At 52.5% G+C, this 14814-nt stretch overlaps 1 protein-coding gene across 3 annotated transcripts in view; it reads left to right on the top strand.

Moving 5' to 3' along the window:
* The window catches only part of Nfam1 (NFAT activating protein with ITAM motif 1), a 32286-nt gene extending 22427 nt beyond the window's left edge, over nucleotides 1-9859 (top strand). For all 3 annotated transcript variants that reach the window (XM_041672314.1, XM_041672315.1, XM_041672317.1), the window contains exons 5-6: nucleotides 5971-6057; nucleotides 7699-9859. In XM_041672314.1, the coding sequence (XP_041528248.1) occupies nucleotides 5971-6057; nucleotides 7699-7758 (147 nt within the window). In that variant the 3' untranslated portion in view covers nucleotides 7759-9859. The remainder of the gene's footprint in view (nucleotides 1-5970; nucleotides 6058-7698) is intronic.
* The last annotated feature ends 4955 nt before the right edge of the window (nucleotides 9860-14814 follow it).

Raw genomic sequence — 14814 nt, forward strand, 5'->3', positions numbered from 1 at the left:
CAGTGTAGACAAAGTCAAGGATTTACACACACACACACACACACACACACACACACACACACACACACACACGCCGTGTCAGCCAGAGCCACCAGGTGCTGCTGCCGACCCCACAGCTGGCCGCTTGGGTAGCCAAGGACATATTTTGAGGGTGTTTACCACTCCTCCTGTCTCCAGGACCTTGTTGATGCACACGTGAGACCTGGTCACAAATCCCCACCCAGAGCATGATCAGAATTAGGCTATGTTTGCTGAGGGTGGGGGAGGCGGCAATGAGGCCAAGGGATGTTCCCGTGGGGGGCAACACTGACAGCTCTCTGAACAGGACAGTTCTCAAAGGGCCCTTAGTTTCTCCTCTCCAGGGACTTTCCACCAGCTGCTGCAGCGTATGCCGCCCCAGATTCCCTCAAATTCCCTCTTCCTTCTCAGCAGCTCTACACTAGGAGAGAGTATAGTGTCAGCTGCTATGTGAAAATCAATCTCTCTTTCTCCCAATCAATCTCTTCCTCCCTCTCCCTCCCCACTCCCTTCCTCGCTCATCTGGGAATGCAACCCAGGGTCTTGAACACGCTAGGCAAGAGGCAAGCACTGTACTCCCGAGCAGGAGCCTCAGCCCTTATACTACTTTTATTTTCAGCTTAGCCGGGCGGTGGTGGCGCACGCCTTTAATCCCAGCACTTGGGAAGCAGAGGCAGGCGGATCTCTGGAAGTTTGAGGCCAGCCTGGTCTACAAGAGCTAGTTCCGGGACAGGAACCAAAGCTACAGAGAAACCCTGTCTCGAAAAAAAAAAAAAAAAAAAAGAACATAGAGTTGCACAGAATTATTTTTAAAGATTTCCTTGATTTTAATGTATGTATGAACCCTTTGCCTACATGCATGTCTGTGCACCACTTATGTGTTTGGTGTCCAAGGAAGCCAGAAGCGGGCATCAGATTCTGTAGAAATGAAGTTACAGACAGCCATGAGCCGCCACATGGGTGCTGGAAATTGAACTGGGGTCCTCTGGAAGAACAGCCAGTGCTCTTAACCATGGAGTCCTCTCCCCCACTGCTTTGTAATATTCTTTGTCTCTGGCTAAATCTACTTTTCGTATATACACGTATTCTGACTTTTATAGTGTGAACGCCACTGAAACCGGCTTTATGTCTCACCTGGTGCAGGCACACTTCACTCATGGTGCGTGAGTGTTCTCTAGGTGTCAGTGAGAGCAAATTTGCTGACCACGTTGCTAAAATGGTCTGGGTCCTTGTTGGTCCCTATTGATTTTCTTTGTCTGTCTTATCAGGTGTTAAGTGTCTGCCAGTGCGGTGGTGGGTCTGCATACTTCTCCTTTTAACTCTGTCAGCTTTGCTTGCCTTTATGTGGAAGAGCACTCAGACTTTATCCAAAGCACCGCAGCACTTGAACTTGTGTTTAGAATCCTGACCTATTAGAGTTTCTAAACGGGCCAGCCTGACAGAAGCGAAGCCTTGCGCTTGTTTTGCTATAGACAGGGTCTCACTGTGTTAACTTGGACTTGTCTGGAACTTGCTGATTCTACCACTTAAACCTTCTGAGTCCTGGTCTTGATGATTAATGCAGGGTTAGTCATCCAGCATTGCCTTTGCAGCTCCCAGCACACTGTGATTCCTTCCGTCTTAAATGCCTCTTCTTGAACTGTGTCCCCTCCAGTTGCCCTCCCTTCTCTACAGATGACAGAATGCCCCAGGGTGCCTTTTCTTGATTTTTTTTTTATTTGACATTTAAAAAGAAAATCTCTGTGTGCGCGTGTGTGCATACCATCTGTATATGTGAGTGTGGATTTCAATGTGTCGCAGCAAGTGTGTGGAGGTCCGAGGGCAACCTGGGGTGCTGGTCCTCGCTTTCTACCTTAGTTGGGACAAGGTCTGCTTGTGTTCACTACGTCATACTGCAGCCTGGTTGGCCTGCGAGCCTCCAGGAATTCTTGTCTCTGCCTCTTATCTCACTGTAGGAGTGCTGGAATAACAGGCATACATGGCTTGCACCTGGTTTTGTATGGATTCTGGAGATTTGAACTCAGGCCCCGCACACTTGTGGCAAGGGCTTGGCCCACTATGGCATCTCCTAGCCCTCCCTCGCTCCTTTCTGACTGGCTAGCCCTGCAGCCACCCTTCAGCAGAGCTCTCCTTGGCAGTCATTCTGGTTCCACGTGGCTGTATCCGCTGTATGCGACAGGCAGTTCTGGGTCCCCAGGTCCCTTGATGACTCAGCAGCTTCTGACAGCTCCCTGAGTGCTCCCTCCTCCTCAATTCTAGAACATTTCATTCTTTCTCCATCCTCCCCTGATTCACCACCACACCTCTTCAGCCCCCTCTCACTGATTCCTCCTCGGGAGCTGTGGAACCCTCATCTCCAAACATTGGTGTAGACATTGGGGTTCAGCCCTGGGACCTTTGCCCTCTTTTACTCTCACTCCCCAGCCCTGAGTGATCTCATCGGGAAGGGTTCTGGACGCCATCCATGTCTGGATCAGCCCCAGCTTTTGTCTCCTACATCCCTGAGCCTTGGGCCCAGCTCCACCAAGATGTCTCATTTGCGGTTCTCAGCCAAATTCCAAATCTTCAGGCACTATGTGCCTCCAACATTCTCTCCCCGGGAGATGCTGGCTGTTCTGTCAGTCACTCAGGCCAGACGCCCTTCCTGTTCTTGCAGGTGGAGGTGCTGAAGCAATTCTTTTGTTTGTTTGTTTTGTTTTGTTTTGTTTTTTAATTGAGACAGAGTCTCGCTTGGCTGGTCTGGACCTCACTATGTAGACTAGGCTGGTCTTGAACACGCGGAGATTCATTTGCCTCTGCCTCCCAAGTGCTAGGGTTAAAGGTGTACATGACTATGCCTACAGAAAGCAATTCTTGAGGCCAGCAATCCTTTAGAAGTTGCCATCCCACCCTAGATCAAGATTAGAAGTCTGTTCACAGCCTCCAAGTTGTCACTGTCTACCCGTCAAGAGGTCCTTCCTATACCTACTTTCTCCTCAGATGGTCCTTTCCAAAATAATACACATGACAGCCTCCCCCGGGTCCTCTCTCTGTCTCTCCAGGGGTCATGCCCTTAGGTTGTCGCGGTCTCCCTCAAGCCCCCTCCTCATCCTCATCCTGCACAAGCTCAGGGCTGTGGCCTGACGTCTGCTCTGCCCTTCCAGGGCAGCTTAGATTCGAGACCTGATGCAGGATAGAGGGGATAACTATAGCAAATGGGTGTCAGTAGCTTTTAAAGACCTCCCCTCACCTCTGCTCTCTGCCTCTGCCTGGCCCAGTGTCCCTGGCCCCCAGTTCCTCTTGTCCTCTTTGAAGTGATTTTTTTTAAAAAAGATTTATTTATTCTTCTATGCATTGGTGCTTTGCCTGCCTGTATGTCTGTGTGAGGGTACCAGGTCCTCTGGAACTGGGGTTACAGACAGTTGTGAGTTGCCATGTGGGTACTGGGATTTGAACCATGGCCCTCTGGAAGAGCAGTCTTAACGGCTGAGCCATCTCTCCAGCCCCACAAAGTGACTTTTCTCACACTCAGATGTGATAATGGAAAATCTGGTATGATTGTACCAGAACCCCGACCCAGAGCTGGGGTGCTCCGCAGTACTGCCTCTTTCTACACTGTAATTTCCAGAGGAGATCCAGGCCCAGACAGCTAGCTTCGCACTGCCCTGAACCAACCTGGAGGCTGGCCTTGATTCTTCCACCAGGCTAATGAACATTTTGTAACTGCCCACTGGGCAACAAGAGGCAAAGGGGTCTGTAGGACCTGAGTCAGACAAGTAACCGCTGCAGAGCGGAGGCCAGCAGAGCCTAGCCTGGACAATCTGGCAGAGAGTCGAGGGAGGTAACCTCCCCGATAGCCTTGCTCCTCATTGCTGAGAAAGGCCCAGAAAACTGAACTGGACGAGAGGTTTGGAAGTATCCTGCTGACAAGGCTCTCCCCTGCATTTCACAGCCGGGAACAGCAGGTCAAACCCTGAATGCAAATGCAGCCAGCAGGTCAGGACTGTCAAAGGCTCCACTGGACACCAGCTGAGTGATGGCCACGCTTGCCTTTTGTAGCACAGACACCAGAAACAGGGTGCCCTTCCCTGACCCTGATGGTCCCTGGCTTCTCTGGGTTTGCACCTGCTAGGGTGGCCAGAATAGTGGAGACATAAGAGAGAGGGAACCACCTGTGGTCCCTGGGTCTGTGAGTCTGAGAAAGGCCTGAGGGCTCATAGTGTGTCTGGGCAACATGTTCTACCCTGTGCACTGGGCGGAGGTCAGTTCTCTGGTCAGGCACAGAGGTGCACAGGGCTCAGAATGGGCCTTGGAAGTTCTCTTCCCTTGGAGATGAGGCAGGCTGGAAAATCCTCTCCCAAGCCCCTCCCTCTGTCTAGCTGAGAGACACTCTGAGCTGTCCTCAGGACAGATTCACCACCCTGCCTGTGTCTGATGCCCTTGAAGTTAGGGTCTCCCAAGCGCCAAATGGTTTATTACAGGAGTTTTCATGCGTGGCTACCTCTGGGCGCTTTCTTCCCTTCTCCCCTCCCACCTCCCCACCCTCCTCCTGCCTCTGAGCACCACCTGTCTCCCCAGCCTGCCTCACCAACCCCTGCTTGACTGTTGCCAGGGAAACCGCCTCCTTGGCAACAAGCCGGCATCCATGTGACAAGCACACTGGGGAAGGGAGGGTTTCTGCCTCTTGCTTGCCTGGGCTTTTGCAAGCTGTGTTCTAGAGCTCCGAAACACCGCAGCTGGGGTGGTGCCTTCCTGGGCGATCTTCGAACAACTGCATATTAGGCACCTACTGTTTGCCTAACTTTATGTGCAGCCTCGTATTTATTCACATGTTGGGCCTATAAGACAGATAAGATGATTTCCATTTTGTAGATGAGGAAACTGAGGCAGCAAAGAGGCTGCCTGTGGGAGCAGGTATCAGAGCCAAGAATTGAACCTGGTCTTGTCTGACTTCAAAGCCAGGGTCTTCTCACCGTCTTGGAATCTGTGGTCTGGCTGCTAAAGACCCTCAGGAGTGACTGACTGACTCCACACACCTAGTAAGGGAGAAGTTCCCTCACCAATCCTCACCTGGTGGCACTGTCACTGTGCCGAGACCAGCTATAGAGTCCGGTGCCCACAGACAAACCAGGCATGGTCCCTGTCCCCAAGAGATTCCCAGTCTGCTGAAGGCTGTGGGTGTAGCATGGATGTGAACCACATCCAAGCAAGCCACAGAGGCTGGGTCCCAGCTTCCCAGCCCCAGGGAAGTTCTCTGGAGAAGTCATAGATTGCAGGACTGTGGTCAGCGGAAGACTGGGAGCATGTGTTTCCAAGGGTGCATATTTAGGGAATGACTCTGGCCCTAGATGACCAGAGTAGTATGGCTTGAGGGGGCCAAAGGGAAATAATAGGCTAGGGAGAAAGCAGCGTGCCCTGGGCTCTGGAGTTAGATTCCTTAATCCTCCAGCAAGGCACAGGACTGATGAAGGAGGAGTGAGCTCCTACTCCGTGCCTGGGTCGTCTGCAAGCCCCAGATGGGTAGTGAGTAAGAGGAGACCTAGAAGGTGGATGAGCAGATGGGATTCTGTCATGGACAGTCCCTGAACCAGGGAGTGAGGGCAGAAGTTAGCAGGGACCCTAGGTGTCATGTAGGGGGCTTCCTACTGCTGCTGGGGCCTCAGGCACCGGAGGACTGTCAGGGATGGTGGGCGACAGTGTATCCTTTTGCCAGCCAGGGGAAGTCTGGACTGAGTCCCATGCTGAGCTTTGCTGGTGGTCCTTGAAGGAAGTGGTGTGGTATAGACTGAGTTGGCCCTGTACAATCAGGGCAAGGACTCAGGGGACTCAGAGACTGGCAGTTTTAATGGAGACAGCCCAGGGGTTCTGCCCTTCCCTGGGCTTCCATAGCACATCCGGTTAACAACAGGCAGGAACCTGGGGACTGTCCTTCTATGTCACCTGCCGCTGACACTGGTGCCCTCTTTCCTACAGGGTCTACAGCCCCGAGAGACAGAGGTCTATGCCTGCCTCGAAGGAGAGACTGGCAGCCCTGTCTCCAGCCAAAGTCCTCCCTCCAAGGTATGCCCGGGCCTGGGGACATGGAGCCTGCTTCCTTCTCACCCCTCCCTCCCTCATCTATGCCATGGGAGTTTAATAGACCCCAGAACTGGGCCACTCGCAGTTGACTGTGCCATCCCCACAAGCTGGCCTAGTGGTTGGGAGGACTGGCAGCTTTGAACTCGGTTGATCCCTCAGCAGCCCTGCAGCCTTGGAGGAGTTTGAATCTCCTGGTCTATATTCAGAGGAGCCAGGATAATCCTCACCTCCCAGGCTTTCTTTGAGAACAGCTCACAGTGTTGAGAGGGCGACCCAGGACCCAGCGTGAACTCACACAGTGTGGTGGTTATAACCACCGCTGGTGAGCACTGTGCAGTGTCTACACTGGCCAGTTGAGTGAGAGCATAAGGCGTCCAGATGGCCCCAGGCACGTGCCGGTTACAGTCTGAGTTGGATGAGCACTGGTGCCAGCTCTAGCTGTTATTGTGACTGGGCCTTGGGCTCACTACTTTGTCACACTTTCTCTCTTAAACCTCAGTATGCTCAGCCGGGTGGCGGTGGCGCACGCCTTTATTCCCAGCAGAGTATCTTTGTGAGTTCAAGGCCAACCTGGTCTACAAGAGCTAGTCCCAGGACAGGATCCAAAGGCTACAGAGAAACCCTGTCTCGAAAAAAGAAAACCTTAGTGTGCTCATCTCTAAAGTGGATGAGTAATATTGACCTGAGCTGCCAGCTTTGCCAGAATTCAAAAGAGTAACGTGAGCCCCAGAGCTTTGAACTCTACAAAGCAGCAGTGTGGTCACCCTGGTGTGGGAAGTCTGCAAGGTGGGTGGTCTCAAAACACTGTGGAGAAGCCTCAAGGAGTAAAGGAACTGGTACTTGGCCCCCTTGCTCCAGGCTGGAAGTGTTTGTTGAATCTCTAGTTTTCAAAACCCTGAACTAGGCCCTAACTGGAAGCAGGGTCTCCCACCCCAGACCACTGGAAAGATCTCAGTCAGTGTCTATACAAGGTCAGGCTCTGGGGTGCTAGGCAGGAAAGTGAGGTACACTTGCCTTCTAGAAACCTACACTGCGGGAATAAACTATTGACCCCAAAGACGTGCAGAGAAATCAGTAGCCCTGTGTGGAGGACAGGTTCTGTGGTGAGGCCAGACCAGTGTGAGGACAGGGAGGGCTCCCTGGTCCTCTTGAGATGCACCTGCCGGTGAATTCTGATAGTTGAGGGCTCGGTGTCTATGTGGAAGAGATCGCATCCCAGACCAAAGGAAGATCATGGGGAGAAGCCAGAAACTGGCCCTGGGAGCCTGCTGGAGTTAGAGTGTGGAGGACAGCTATGGAAAGGCATGGCAGAAGAGGTGGGCTTGGGGGCAGAGGTCATGTTTCCTATCAGTGTGACTCCATAAGCTATCTGTCTGCCCCCAACAAAAATAAATTGGTACAAATTCATAGCCAGGCGAGGTGGCTCAGGCCTATCACTGCAGCATCAGGAGACTGAGCAGAAAGATTGCAGAGAACGCATGGCCAGCCATGGCCAGCCTGGGCTACACGGTGAGATCAATGCAATAAATGACTAAACATGGGCTCAAATTTGTTCTTTTCCTACCTAATATTTCTCTCTCTCCTTTCTCCTCCCTCCTTCTTTCCTTCTCTTTTCTCTCCTAGGAGAAACGGAATAGGTTTGAGGAAGACAATGAATTTAACCTCGTCTATGAAAATCTCTAGGAGACGTTCCATAAGTCCTGAGCCTTCTCTTGCATTAGGGACCCAGAGCCACTTCCCTTGTCCGAGGACATGATCTGGGCCAGGAACAGGGCCCGTAGACCATGCCATCACCTGCACATTCAGGCCTCTCCCTGACCTACTCTCCCATCCTTCCTGCCAGCCAGAAGTTCCCATCTCCGGGCTTTCACCCAGCCTTTTCCTCCATCTAGAGAGCCATTCTTTCCCTGATCCTGTGGACAAAGGGTGCCTCAGTCCCCCCCCCGCCCCTGCCCTGGGCTCTTTTGTCCACCACCTCTTTCCCCCTTCATCCTTTACTGCCATCCCTACAGAGCTGTGTATATGGCTCTCTTGGCCCGGGTCTCCATCTGGGCCCTCAGGCAGATCAGGGCTGTGCCCAGCCACTGAGCCGTGGTCCCTGCTCAGTCAGCCCAAAGGCACAAATTCACAGCCAGGCATGGTGGCTCAGGCCTATCACTGCAGCCTTCAGGAGGCTGAGTAGAAGGATCGCAGTGAACTCAAGGCCAGCCTGGGCTACACAGTGAGGTCAATGCAATGAATGACTGCCTGCCACATACTGGGTGGAGCTGGGAAACGGTATAGCTAAGGAGAAATGAAGAGTAGGCAGTGAAGAACTGCACAAAAGCTGGCTGGGTCCAGGGCCGGATGTGGAGGCTTAGGATATGGCAAGTGGCGGTGAAACAGGACCCGGAGCAGGGAGGTTCCACACGTACTGGTGAGAAAGGGAAGTCTGGCTTGCTTAGGGTAGCTCCTTTCCCCCAACAAGAACCCCGAGCTGATTTCCCACCAGCCTGTGTGGGCACTCACCTCACTGTGCCTACTGCCCTTGGCTCTCCAGACCTCTTCCTTGCTCTACCCTAAGACCCAGCTCCCCCAAATCCCTTCCTTGTGACCTCTTCTGGCCCCACCACCCGCAGCTTCATCCTATTTCTCTATGTCTTTATTTATTTGCTTTTGGCCCATGGAGACCAGCCTAGCTGTCTCCATGCCACCTCCGTGTGACTCTGTGTGGCTTGGGCTCTGCTTTCCGGGGTAGGTGGGCGGGCGGGTCTCTGTGCTGAAGAAGCTCAAACCAGGGTGAACAAAAGTGAGCCTCAGCTTTTCTGCCCCCTCTCTCACCAGAAATTCATTCAAGGAACCCCTCATTTCATCCTCCAGGCAGCTCTGCAGTAGGGAATCCATCTCCTTGGAAGACAGGGACTGAAGGTCTCTGTGTCTGGGCTGCAGGGATTGTTTCTCACCCTTCTTCCCTCCTTTGCCTTTCCCAGACTCAGTTTATCTGTGAAACGGACAGGACAATCTACTTCCCCTGCTTTCTAGGCTACTTCAAAAGTTCCTGGAATGTTCTCATTCCAAAGCCTGTGTGCACCCAGGGGACGTGGAGGTGTTAGTGTGCAGGCACCTAGCCTGGACCCAGCAGTACTGAACCATCTCCCCTCAGGCAGCACCTTCTGTTCTGCAAGTGAGACCCTCCTTGAAGGAAGAGAAAGGCTAGAGCGGAAGACACAGGCTGATCTTTGGAAGCCCACTGTGCCCCTGGGTAGTGGCACCAGGCTTTTCTGGGCCCAGTGGCCAGCAACCTACAAGCCTGGTTCTATCGAGGCCCACTCTGTGAACATCCAACAAGCAAAGCTCCTCATGGGCTGGGTTTAGTGAAGGCCTGTGCTCCCCGAGGCTGGCTTAATGAGTTCCTGGTCAGTGAAGGAGGGAAACTGTGTGGCACAGAGCTGTCCCCAGGCTCCTGACTCCAGCAGCCTGAGAGGAAGGTCAACGCTGGGATGGGAACTGCAGTCAGCAAACACTTGGCTGCTACTTCGCCCGCATCCTGAGCTCTATGACCAGTTTCTGGACTCTCTGAGTGGGACTCAGGTTTCCCCTGCCCTTTCTCAGAGAGTGATGAAGCCTGGTGTGAATTCACATGGTGCCCTGGCTGAGGACCCAGCACCCAGGCCTCCCAGAAGTCCCCAATGTCCCCACTGCCTCTTCTCTATAAAGAAGCTGAGGGGACCTGGCAAAACCTACTTTGTTTTTGTCCCTTGCCTGTGAAAAGCCTTCTGTGGCTTCTACTTTGCTTGCAATAAAGTCTCAGCTCCTTACTGTGGCCGAGGAACTGTGGAAGACTGACCCATTGCCCCTCCCGGGAACACAGACATTGCCAGAGTGGTGTGATGGCTGAGGTCTGGTTGTGGCAAAAAACGGGCACAAGGTTGGGGGGCAGGGCTTACAAAGGGCTCTGTCGGTCAAGAATCGAGTCTGGGAAGGGAAGGAGAAGGAAAAGAGGAGGAGGAAGAAAAGGAAGTTGTAGGGTTCAGGGTGGGACCTAGTAAGGGGTTTCCACATTAGGGAGACTTAGGGAAGAGTATTTTGTGTCTCCCAGTAGTCAACAAAGAAGGCTGAGCACCCACCCAAGCCTAAGAGCCTGGAGAGGGGAGCTGGTGCAAGGATGAAGGATGCGGATGGCAAGGATGAAGGAGGAGGAGAGGGGCCCCTGAATGTGAACCCCTTGGGGACAGGCCTTGAATGGGAAGGGAGAGGAGAGGCACAAGACCTCCCTTAGGACCCAGCTCCACCTCCTAGCAGCAACTCAGACTCGATTAAGTCACTACCTGCCTGCTTGAGCCTGGGTTTCCAGCGACAATCCAGACCACTCAGGGTGTAGTGGACAGACAGGGAGGTCTCCAGGCCCTTCCGAGTATGTTTCCTTGATTCAAACTGCTAGGGCAATGATTGAGAGCAGACAGACCTCCTCAGAAAACAGAAGCATCCTTCTCAGGAGGCAGATTAGGGCTTCTCCAGCTACAGGGGATTGGAGGTGGGTAGCACAGGGAGTGAGGCAGAGGGGAGGTGGTTCCTGGGTCTAGCAGCACCCCCAGAAGGGGCACAGCTGGGAGGTACTTGAGAGAGGATGGCTGAATGGGGAAGGTAAAGAGGAGCCTGGGCTCTTCAAGGAAGGCTGATGTGACCCTCTCATTGGTGGAGCGAGTCCTTGCCCCTGCCTGGAGGGATTTCCACGCACTCTCTGGCCCAGGCTTCTCTGAGGTCTTCTCACCTGGTAGCTTCTTCAGAGCCTTAGGACATCAGGATCACTTCAAGGGACCCCCTACAGCTTCCCACCTTCAGCTTCTCCCAAGAGTTGTAAAAGGCTGGAAGTTGACAGCCCCACCCGACCCCACCCCTCGGTTGGCTTCAGCTCGCCACAACCTTTGCAAAAGAAAGTCCTGGCTTTGTGGGAGCCTAGACAGTTTGGATGTTCTCCTTCCTAGACCAGGATGGAGGGGGGAGGACTTTGGACTTTCCACAGGGCAGGGAACCCTGACTGCTCTTCAGACTGGAGAGGGAGGGGGAGAGGAGTGGGGGGAGGGGGGGAGGAGTGGGAGGCTGGGAGGAGGTGGAAATTTTTTTTCCTCAATAAAAAAAAAAAAAAACAAAAAACAAAAGCATCTCGAGGAACCAAACCCAGGAAGTAGGTACAGGAGCTGTGTCCCCACCCCCAGAAAAAAAATTCCAGAGGATTCTGTGCAGCAGTTTCCATGGGAACATGTGCTTGTTATATGCTTAGTGGGGCTAGAGTGTCCCTCACAGCCACCATCACAGGACTTTAGTGGGTGGGTGCAGCTGGGGGCATCGTTAGTTCTTTGGCCCCTAGCTCTCACTAACCTGAAATCGAGTTACAGGCAAAACCTGCCTCTTTCCCCCTCCTCCATCTAATTTAAAGGCCATGTTCCAGCCTAAGGATGCCTTTGGGACTTCAGGGATGGATTTTTATGTAGTTCAATAGTTTTCTTGGCACACAGCTCTTCCGGGAGAGGTGGGCCATTGCCTTGGCCCAGCCAAGCTGAGTGGCGTCAATCTGTCCCTCCTAAGTGCCTGGGGATGTCATTTGCCCACTGGAGGGGCTTCAGCCCTGAACGGAGACTCCAGCACTGGAGATGTCGACATGAGACTCTGTGAACCTTGCCGGCTCCTCCTTGAACCGTGGTTATAATTATGGCCCTCGAGCCTTGATTGAGCCCTGGCTAAGTGCTGCTTTCTGCGCTTGGCATTGAATTTTCACTGTGAATACAAGCAGGTGTCGCAGACACAGAGTGTGGTAAAACATTTAAACTCCAGCAAGGTGAAGTTTGCTCTGATGCACCCGCCACCTCCCTGCTGCCATCGGAAGCCCCTCCCTGGAGATCACAGCCAGGCTATTGGGAAGGCCTTTCTCTCTGGTTAATCACAGCCGTGTATTTGGATGGATGAAGTGCAGGGCGTTCGTGGGAGAGCTCTGAAGAGCTTGTGCCGTCGTTCTGTAGGTGTTTGCATTGGCTTGGCTCACAAAGCCCCACGTGGGGATCTGCCCAAGACAGCGTGTGGATGCTGCCAGACTCTAATTACAGCAGAGGACTCACAGGACGGATGGCCCTAATTTAATCGGGCCCCTATCAATGGCCTCTTCAGCTGTTTCCGATTTTTCAACCTCTGTGTAAGGTATTTCAGGGAACGTCCTCCACTCCACCACCTGGACTGCACTTGCTGAACCTTCTCTGTGGGAAATGATGGAAAGAGGCCCCTGGGGGCTCCCAGTGGGAAGGGTTCTTCTTTCAACAGGCACTCTCAGGCATGGAGGTTGTACTGGTAATTTTTGTCTCTGGACTTTTTATCGGCAACACCTCATTCTGAAAACAGACCTGTAAGTGGGGTTGTGGCGTGGGCTGGGGTGGGATGTCTGATCTCTCTGGTTTACCAAAGCAGAAACTAGTGTTGAGAGAAGCTGATAGGACAAGCCCAGAAGGGATAGGGCAACTCTGGGCTGGCTCCAAATGAGAGCAGGTCTCCATGGGTCAGGCCAAGGAGTGATGTCATGGGTAGGGATGGAATAGAAGGTCTATCGAGGGACCTGATGCTGGGGAAGACCACTGAAAGCCCCTGCAGTGATGGTTCATATCTAAATTCTTTCCCTCCCTTCCTCCTTCCTGCTCTATGTGTTGTGGGGAGCTGGGCTACCCCTACCTCCCGGTGAACTACATCCTTGGTGACGTAGAGGCAGGTCACTGCAGGTCCCAGAGTTATATTTGTCTGGCAGCCTGTATCTGATAGCTTGGACATTGGGATCCCAGGTGTCCCCTAGAAATCCCAGGCACAGCATGTCTGGAAGCATGAGCGGCCTCTCAGGAGCTTCCTAATCCGGGATAATGCGGCTGTAATTGGCACCGCTCTGCCTTTACAGCCCTCTCATTGACTGAAAACTTACTTTGCAAGTGGCTATGTCTGCAGTGGGTTTTCTTTTACCACTCTGTGGGCCTTTGGGGGCCCAGCAGTCTTGCCTTTTGCTCTCTGGCCTGTCTCCTTCCCAGTCCTCAGGCTCTATGGACAAGATTCTGGCTAACCTCCTTGCCTTAGATGAGAACATAGCCACTCTGCCATGGGCCTTAGATGACCTGGGGACTGCTTTTCTCCTCAGATCCCTGTCTTCTTTCCTCTGTCTCTTTAACCTCTTCTTCTTTAGACCTTTCCTGATTCTGCACCAAGTTACTGGTGCAGAATCTGGCCATGTTACGCTCATCGTCTGCATGAATCAAGTCATCTTCATGGTCAAATTCATTGTAACAAAGGAGACAAGTTCATTCAGTGCATTAGGGTGGCCTTTCCCACAAATGATCCTGGGAAAAACGGGCATCAACATGGCCAAAGGTGACTCACAATGTCACAATGGCCTCTGCTATGTGCAAGAATGGGGGCCTCTGTTCACCCATCTGTCTTTGAACATCTGTCAGATCCAAATCTGTTCCAGTCTCTCTGCTGCGAACAGGGTAAGAATAGGTGGTCCTGGGCTGGGAGAGAGTTTGTTTGGAAGAGCGCGTGTCTAGGATGTACAAAGCTCCGGGTTTGGTTCCTGGTACCATGACGACACATACCTGGCATCCCAGCACTCAGGAATTGAGCCAATGAGGAGGCTCAGGGAGTAAAGAGGCTTTTGAAGGCCAAGGCTGAAGACATGAATTTCCATCCTGAGACCCACATCATGGAAGGAGAGAAATAACCACTCACAGCTGTTCTCTGACCTCCATACACGTGTTGGAGCATTCTCACACATGCCCGTGTTCAGGCACACACACAATAAGTATGATTTCAAAAATTCTAAAGAAACTCAAGGTCTTTTACTATGTATTGATTTCAAGGCCTGCCTAGCTTATATACAACCCTGTCAGGAAAAAAAAAAATTGGTCCCAACAGATCAGCTGTCATTGACCTAAAGTCACTTCAAGCCTGACCTGTGGCTGCTGCTCAAATGTGCTCCAGTCGGCACCTTGGTGCTCCCCTGTGCTCCAGTCGGCACCTTGGTGCTCCCCTCCACCCCTTGCCAAGGCCCCTCATCCCATTCTTGCTTGAAGAAGAGGATGCTCAGATACCCTTTTCCCCTGAAGCTTTCCTAAGCCTCTCCCCCCACCAGGTGGTTTATTTGTTCTTCATCACCTCATATTAAATCAGTTCACACATACTCCTGTCTCCCCCCAGGAGGCCCTAAGCTTCCCAGCACAGAGAAACCTCATTTGTGTCTCTTTGTCTGGACCCTGACTTATACTCAGGGCTCAAGAGTCATTTGTTTAAAGAAAAAATGAATTCTTCCCTGCGCTTGCCTCTCAGTGCCTGTTCTTTCTGAAGAGGGAGAATGATGTTGTTGTTTTTTTTTTCTCTCTCCAGTTTCCGGGAAGTGGAAACTGAATGCTTGAAATGTAACCCATTTTGTATATAAGAGAATTGAGATGGGCATGCTGGGGCATCTGCACCACCAGAAGAGTCCCCACAATAAATATACAGGGGTTCTGGAGTCCATACCACCTGCCTGGTAGCTCTAGGTCCAGCCACCACGGGGGACAGGCCTGTAGCTGACAAGATGCTTTGGTGATATGAGCTGGCAGACCAAATCAGGGGCCATAAAGCCTGTAAGTGCGGTTCTGCTAATTGCTCCCAGAAGCCCCTGTCACCGCCAGGGGCAGCCTCAGCCGGCTCAGCAATATTCTGATCACACTCTCATTTCACTGGATGGCCTCTCTT

The sequence above is a fragment of the Microtus oregoni genome, unplaced genomic scaffold (assembly GCF_018167655.1).
Source record: "Microtus oregoni isolate MIOR12 unplaced genomic scaffold, Mior012 000022F_ref0000154, whole genome shotgun sequence".
Classification (NCBI taxonomy): Eukaryota; Metazoa; Chordata; class Mammalia; order Rodentia; family Cricetidae; genus Microtus; species Microtus oregoni.